Source organism: Crocodylus porosus, unplaced genomic scaffold (assembly GCF_001723895.1).
Source record: "Crocodylus porosus isolate Cpor-Errol unplaced genomic scaffold, CroPor_comp1, whole genome shotgun sequence".
NCBI classification, from domain to species: Eukaryota; Metazoa; Chordata; order Crocodylia; family Crocodylidae; genus Crocodylus; species Crocodylus porosus.
Window position 1 is genome coordinate 3513700 of NW_017728921.1, and position 7606 is coordinate 3521305.

Genomic DNA, 7606 nt, shown 5'->3' on the forward strand with positions numbered 1-7606 from the left:
GGATGGAGGTGAGACTGACTGGCCTATAGTTACCCGGGTGCAGCAGTCTCTTCTCTTCTGACACATCAGAACAAAAAAGTGAAGCGGCAGCTTTCCTGTCGTCTAACCCTAGAAGATTAAACTGATTCCTAATACCTAATTTTACTGTTTCCCAAAGGTTTGAAGTCTCCGGCTCTCGGGGCATCCACACGCAGCCCAAAGAGGACATGGGCATCTAGTGGTTCCTACACTAGACTGGGAGTTGGGTCTCTCCTGTGTTCATTCCTAGCTCCTCTCACAGTGCAGCCCCAGGCAGCTTGCTTAATCACTTTGCTCATTTCCACATCAGTGAAATAGAAAGTCTTCTACCTTACAGAGGTGTTCTGAGACTAAAATCCCTCCCGATTTGTGAGAAGCTGGGTACGTACCAATAGTGAACATGATGCAAATGAGAAACGTGAGATGTTGCACCAGAGTTCACAATGCAAAATCCATTTGAGTGAGAAGTATCAAAGATCAGACACCAACCAGCGAATGATTAGTCCAGTTTCTCTGTGCAGCACGTGCATCAAGTGCATGAATTGTGAAAGGAACCGCGCATTTGTAATCTAAAGTGTTTCCTAAAGCAGGGACGGGGAAGAAGACAATGGGGGGCTAACTCCTACAGCTGGTGAAACTGCCTTCAGTGGAGTTAAGATGATGACGCTGGCTGAAGATTAGTCTGCTGCGTATTCATTTCTTTTGCGAATTTTGGTGAGATGTGAAAGTATCTCCTTGTGTCTTTCAGTGGAACTTCCCGCTGCTGATGCAGGCATGGAAAATTGGGCCAGCCTTAGCCACTGGGAATGTGATTGTGATGAAAGTAGCTGAGCAAACACCCCTGTCTGCTCTCTATGTGGCCAGTCTGATCAAAGAGGTGAGACAGTAAGCAGGGTTGGACCCAGCCTCCTGATTATGCAGTATACCTCCTGATTATGCAGTATAAGATGGCATGGAGCAATAGAAAAGAGGGAGTTACAGGTTGCTTTGCAGGCGCCGGGAAGAATGAGCCGGGGGGATGCATAGGCTGGCTTCCTAGCGTTGAGCTCTGAAGGCAGGCTGTGACCAAACGGCTAGTGCCCGTGGGCTAGCAAACCAAATAAAGACGCTATAAGCCTGGCAGATGGGAGTGGGATAGAACGGGGCCCTGTTCTTTGCCGGTGGGAGGTAAGAAGCTGGTGTGACCTGTGAGTGGTGCACGTTGTCTTGACCCGTCGAGGCAGTTGTGAAGTAACATTTGTCTTCTGCTTGTGAACTCACAGGCTGGGTTTCCTGCAGGCGTGGTTAATATTGTTCCGGGCTATGGGCCGAGTGCAGGAGCTGCCATTTCATCCCACATGCAGGTGGATAAAGTGGCCTTCACAGGCTCCACTGAGGTGAGAAGCAACATTTCTAGATACTTGTGGCTTGTGGGGCTGGAAGGGAGCCTCCGTTCATTTTAGTATTGTGTTCTGCACCTACCACCAGAAATATTTTGCCTTCGTTTTTGGGGTCTTTTTTTAAAGCAGCTGGCTCGAAGCTGCAAGATTTATTTTTACCCCTATTAAGGCTTTCTCTGTTGAGATGGTCCATTTGGAAGAGTACTTATTACAGAAGATTATTTCTGGTGAGCTGCTCCTTTTGTAGGTTAAGTTTTAATCTCTGCTGAGACTTACTTTATTCGGTTAGGGCCCTGACAATGAAGGGATTAGAATAAACTGCTGACAAATGCCTAACACCACCTGGCCTGCCAGGTGAGATGACCAGCACTAGTTGGTGTTCCAATAACTAGGACTTCCAGAAAAATTAAAGAGATTAATCTCATATAGGTATTTTTTTTTAATAACGCTTGTTTACCCTCTCTTGAATTAAAGCCACGTAAGGTGCGCACACGGTTCAGACGATTAGGCGTTCTGATCATGGGCAGCTTTCGTTAATGGGCTTTGGTAGGAGCTGTGGGCAACCTCTCTGAAAATCGGGTTGCTGACTCCTTAGCATGGCAGTGGGATGGACGTGAAAACTTTCTGAAGGCTGAATACTCCACACATATCTGTCCTAGGGTCTCTGCACTTTCCATTAAAACTTTCGTTATGAGGAAAGACGTTGGACAAGTTAAGTGATTTGCCCAGAGACACTAGGGTAATCCATGAAAGAGCTGGGAAACGAGCAGCTGGGTTTTGCTCTGCTTACTCCACTTTTATATCAGTGGGATTATCTGCACAGCGATTGCCGCACCGGCAGAGCTCAGTACTACCTGGCAGGGGTAGGGCTGTCAGAGTATGGTGCAGTGTGAGTGGCTTCCAGGTGAGCCTCTGAGGAATGAGCACTAACAGACCTACCCTTCTTAACTAAGTCAAGGAGATTTGGTTTCCTAACAACAGTTCTCATTTTTTGGATTCAGGTTGGGCATCTGATCCAGAAGGCTGCGGCAGAGAGTAACTTAAAGAAAGTGACGCTGGAGCTTGGAGGGAAGAGCCCAAACATCATCTTGTCTGACGCTGACAGTAAGATTCAGCATAGTGACTGAGCTGTAGATTTTGATGATGTTGCTGGGGGGGAAATGACGAGACGGGCTTGGAGGGGAATCGTGGAATATCTCTCCCATGAAACCCATCAGTACCACCTGGCTTGTCTTGGGCACAGCGTATAACCAAGATGACAAGAGAGCAGAATACTTTCTTCCCATTTTTCTGCTTATGGTGCATGTGTCAGCATTTCGTAACAACAGAAGTAATGGATGGAGGTGGAGGAACTTAATTTAACCTAAAATTCAACTTCTGCTTCATAATGACTTCCCAGTTCCTTTTTTTCCTTTATTTCCTTTGCTTGTTATCTTTTGTAGTGAGCAGTGTTTCTCCTCCCATTCTTTCCACTTGGTTTTGGTATGCTTCTGTGCCTACCTCCTTCTAATTTCTTCCAGGTTTTTTTAGTCCCCTCTTCCGTATGGATTTTCCCTTTGCTTGAGGTAAGAACCTGGCACGTCCTATTAAGTGGTAGTGGGAAAGGGAAGCTTATTTTGATCCAAACAAATGGGCATCAAGACCTGGGTCATTTCAAATGGATGCCACAGACCGAGGGAGGGACTGAGCTAGAGGATGACCTGTTTGGCATGAAGACTCTCATTTTCATGTATTCCATGTGAAGTGGATGTTAGTTGAAGGCGGTTCATAGCCTTCAGTGGTGATGAAGGTTGTTTCTGTGGCTGGTTCTCCTCTAGACACCTGTCTCTGTCTCCCCACATTTATCTCCTAGTGGATTGGGCGGTTGAGCAATCCCACTTCGCCTTGTTCTTCAATCAAGGGCAGTGCTGCTGTGCTGGGTCTCGGACATATGTCCAAGAAGATATATATCATGAGTTTGTGGAGAGGAGTGTTGAGAGAGCCAAAGCCAGAGTGGTTGGAAACCCATTTGACTTCAAAACCGAACAGGGACCGCAGGTGAGAGCACAACATTTGTTTTCTTTCTCTTGAACTGCTTCTAATCTCTAGTTCCAGTTTTTCATGTAGGGTCCACCTGTAAGCTAGAACGAAAGGCGTGTAGAGGTTGCACGCCTAAATCTCATTAAGTAGGGTTTCTAACTCTGATATAAAGAGCTCTTATGTAGAACAGGTTGTAACAGAATCTTTTCCTCCTCTATAGGATCAAGCTGACTTACTGCTATTTTTAATGGTTTTAGGTAGATGAGGAGCAGTTTAAGAAGATCCTTGGTTACATCAGTATTGGGAAGCGTGAAGGAGCCAAGCTGTTGTGTGGTGGCAACCCTGCTGCAGACAGAGGCTATTTTATCCAGCCAACCATCTTTGGAGATGTGCAGGATAACATGACCATTGCTACAGAAGAGGTTAAAACAATAGCGTCACGCAGACTTTGTCTTTGTGAACCTTCATTCTGCTAAAATGTCAAATTTCTCATGTGTGTGGCTTTTTCTTCTCTTGATGCTGACACAACTGGGAATCCAGGTACCAGACATCTGCAGATTGCAGATGGGAATCCTAAACCGCCTTTCTTTTACCTGAGCTCTAACTTGCTGGAATGAGGCAAGACAGACGATATATTATCCAGAAACTTATTTTGCCCCTTATACAATACAAGCCAGAGAACCACACTCAGTAACTTCTGCGTCAGGCCTGTAATTTCCGTTGGTGCTATGGCATACATGTGTACATTACACGTTCTGTTTTGGTTTCAGATATTTGGGCCAGTCATGCAGATCTTGAAGTTCAAAACTGTGGAGGAAGTCATTGAGAGAGCAAACGACTCTAAATATGGCCTGGCAGCAGCTATCTTTACAAAAGATATTGACAAAGCAAATTACGTGTCTCAAGCACTGCGAGCTGGAACTGTCTGGTGAGAGCCTATGCATAGGACCTCTATTGCCCAGTCTTTCCTGTGAACTTTTTAGAAGCTGTCTCACAAGCTTTGGCTTTCTTGTCTAAGCAGCTTCCTTGCAATGAACAGTGTTTCATGCTACAGTTCAGTGCAAAGCCAAGCTGCACCTAACATGAAAGATCCCAAGTGCTAAGTGAAAGTTTCAGCCCTTCTGTATAGCAAAACCTAGGCAATCTGGTGAACTTGCAAGGTCCCACTGAGGCTTGGTGAGCAAGACAAGAGGAGGGAACATGTTCTGCATTGGGGAAAATTGTATAGTGAACCCCTTATCTCCCACCTATCTGACTCTGGATGCTGAGTGATTTGGATGTGTTCAGTCAGAAAGACTGTGGTGTGGATTGGGTAATCCTCATAGATGTGGACAAGTGTCCCCTAAAATTAAATGTCCTCCTTGATTAATGAAGGGACAGTTCACATGGGTACAAGAAGAAAATCTTCATGGATAGTCCTTGATCCTGGTAGATGCTCTGGGAAGAGAAACTGCTTCTAACATTTGGTTTTTATTCCAGGATCAACTGTTATGATGTATTTGGAGCTCAAGCCCCGTTTGGTGGGTACAAAGAATCTGGGAATGGGCGAGAGCTAGGGGAGTATGGCCTGGAGGCGTATACAGAAGTGAAAACAGTGAGTATCTGCATGTCTTGGAATGAGGGCAGTGGGGTGAGAAATTCAGAAGGATGTGGCTTTTTATGCCTTTTCACACCATGTAAGCAAAAGGAAACTGGGTCATTCTCAAGCTTGCTCCCTTAATCTTGGAAGGGAGAAAGCTTGAAGCTTCTGTAGCACTTCATTCTTTGCAAAATGCCAGCACAAATAGTGAACAAAACTTCATGGAAGGGAGATGGGTAACTAAATGTAGATCAGTAACATAGCCAATCATAGATTCGCAAATGAAACCCAAGAGTCCTAACTCATCTGCTGCCAATTCCACTGAATGCTGTAATTGAGAAACCTCTTGGAATCTATTTAATTGAATTTAGTTGTAAATGAGGTAATGCTAAATTTTACTCAAAATATTGTGCCTCTTGAATAAAATCCTTTGAAGAAGGAATGAAGGCTGCGTGATTAATGTATGTTGCCTGAAAGGAGTTTTGCCTGTTGGATAGGAACTTGAATATCAGTCTTTAATAACTGGAGCATAGTCCCTTTTCTTTCATGGTACTTGAACTTGAGCAGAAGAGTGACAAGGTTAACAGCATAGAACCGTAGAAGTGAACAAAATGAACCTCACGTGCTTTTGACATGGAGGAAAGTAACCCATGTTATTGTTTCTAGGTAACAATCAAAATCCCACAGAAGAACTCGTAAAGGATGTATTCTCTGCAAGGTGCATTTGAAGACTACAGTGCAATTGAAGTTTACCAGGATAGGGAAAAAGGGAAATGTTTTTTAAAGCAAACAAAAACATAAATACAGTACTAAATATAACTAAATGTTAAGATAATATTCTTGAGACAAGGTGCCTGAGGCACTTCTGTGTTCTTTACCTGCTTGAAACATCAGTTGGCTTTAATTTTTTTGATAACAAACACAAATCTCTTTACATTAATGGGTGACACGTTTAGGTAATTTCTTATTGCATTTCTACCTGAAGCCTCTAATGTGGGTTGTTTTTCTTTTCAATATTAAAAACATCATTTGGATGCATTGTGAAACTACAGTTCCTCTAAACAGCTAATTAAAAGCTTATAGTTGGCTGGGTGGATGATTGTGTTTTTTTTTTTTTTAAATAATAAATCTCTTTGCCAAATTTCAGTGCACAACGAGGCACTGATTTATGTGAACATTGCGAGCGGGATTTGGGTCCTATAAGCAGCAAAGATTGATTGTGTAATACTAGCTTCTGATATTCTGGGAGTACATATGGCTTCAGATTTTGATAATGTAGCAAACTGTGAATCTTGAAGCACAAACCTTTGTGTTGCCTTGAAACAGTCATTTGAAATCTGCTTGCATTACGTATAGCTTTCATAATAAACATGCTCGTTCTGTTCAGCTTGCTCTACTTGATAAAGCTGATCCTGAATTATGGCTGAATATTTCATGGATGTTGGTGTGGTCTTAAACATTGCCTGATTTAAAGAGCATGGAGATGTTATTTGTTTTAAAAGACATTGGCATAGTTCTTCACCTTGGCGTGAAGTCCACAGCAACCAAAGCTGAGGCCTGACTTAGTGCTGCAAGGTTTTCTTGAAGTACTTCACCCTCGGTATTAATCTTCAAACAAAGCTAAAGAGTTGAGAAGTAGGAGGGATGATGGGGAAATGCTTCTGTTGGTTAAAGGTACTCGACTGACCTCTACAGGCCACTAAGACATCTTAACATGCAGCATGTAGCACATTGTGATGGGGCTTTGCCATGATGATGAGGGTCTCTGCATCCGTTTTATTAAGCAATCAGGAGACAGCCCCTTCTTTACACAATGCAGCTACTGGCTCCATGAAAGTGGTGAAACTGCTCAATTTACTGGTTATTTGATCAACTGTGCTGCAGTAGAGAAGCAAGAGCCCAGAGGGTGGGTGCTGGCTAGCACTGGTCCAAAACAAATGTAAATTTACTTTAAAAATGGGGTGTCTTAACAAACACCCCATTTTTAGAGTCTGCTTGAACTTAGAGTCTACTTGAACTTGGATGCTGCATTGTTAAGTTACTGTTACTTAGTACAGGGTGACTTGTTATTTAAAAGGGAGCGAGTTACATGATTTCCAGTTGCACCTCTGCAGGGGTCCTGAAGAGGGTAACTTCCATACCACCCCTGCTCCCCCTTAACTTGCACCCAGCAAGGGCTGGACCACGCACAGGCCAGCTGAGGCGTTTCCTGAGGCCGTAACCGCTGGTAGAACTGCCTCTGCCGTCCCCAGGGCCTGGAGCCTAACCTGTGAGGGGCAAAGCCAGCACCCCTCAACCGCCTTGGACTCGAGACACCGCATGCTGCGCTTTAGGCAGCTCTCGGAAAATGCCAGCTCTTCCTTTGCACAATGGAAAATAAGACGGCGGGCCTTTCTGTTGCCACAATAAGGAAGACCACAAAGTCAGAATTATTTTTAACATTGGACATCACTTGCAGTCTCTGGGTTGATCTTGCAAGTCATGCTTGCACACCCAGCGGGGCGCCGAAGAGCACTGCCAGGCACGCCTGGGTGCCAGGGTGAGAATCGCTCGTCCGCTAGTCCCCATTGCCACAGCAGCTCCGCGGGAGCCACTGACCCCTTTTTCTGAG

At 44.5% G+C, this 7606-nt stretch overlaps 1 protein-coding gene across 1 annotated transcript in view; it reads left to right on the forward strand.

Annotated features, from left to right (window-relative positions):
* The window catches only part of ALDH2 (aldehyde dehydrogenase 2 family (mitochondrial)), an 11894-nt gene extending 5803 nt beyond the window's left edge, over nt 1-6091 (forward strand). Inside the window, exons 5-12 of the mRNA XM_019538795.1 lie at nt 767-895; nt 1281-1394; nt 2399-2501; nt 3250-3434; nt 3674-3838; nt 4187-4344; nt 4896-5010; nt 5662-6091. Coding sequence (XP_019394340.1) covers nt 767-895; nt 1281-1394; nt 2399-2501; nt 3250-3434; nt 3674-3838; nt 4187-4344; nt 4896-5010; nt 5662-5694 — 1002 coding nt within the window. The 3' untranslated portion in view covers nt 5695-6091. The remainder of the gene's footprint in view (nt 1-766; nt 896-1280; nt 1395-2398; nt 2502-3249; nt 3435-3673; nt 3839-4186; nt 4345-4895; nt 5011-5661) is intronic.
* Nucleotides 6092-7606: the final 1515 nt, after the last annotated feature.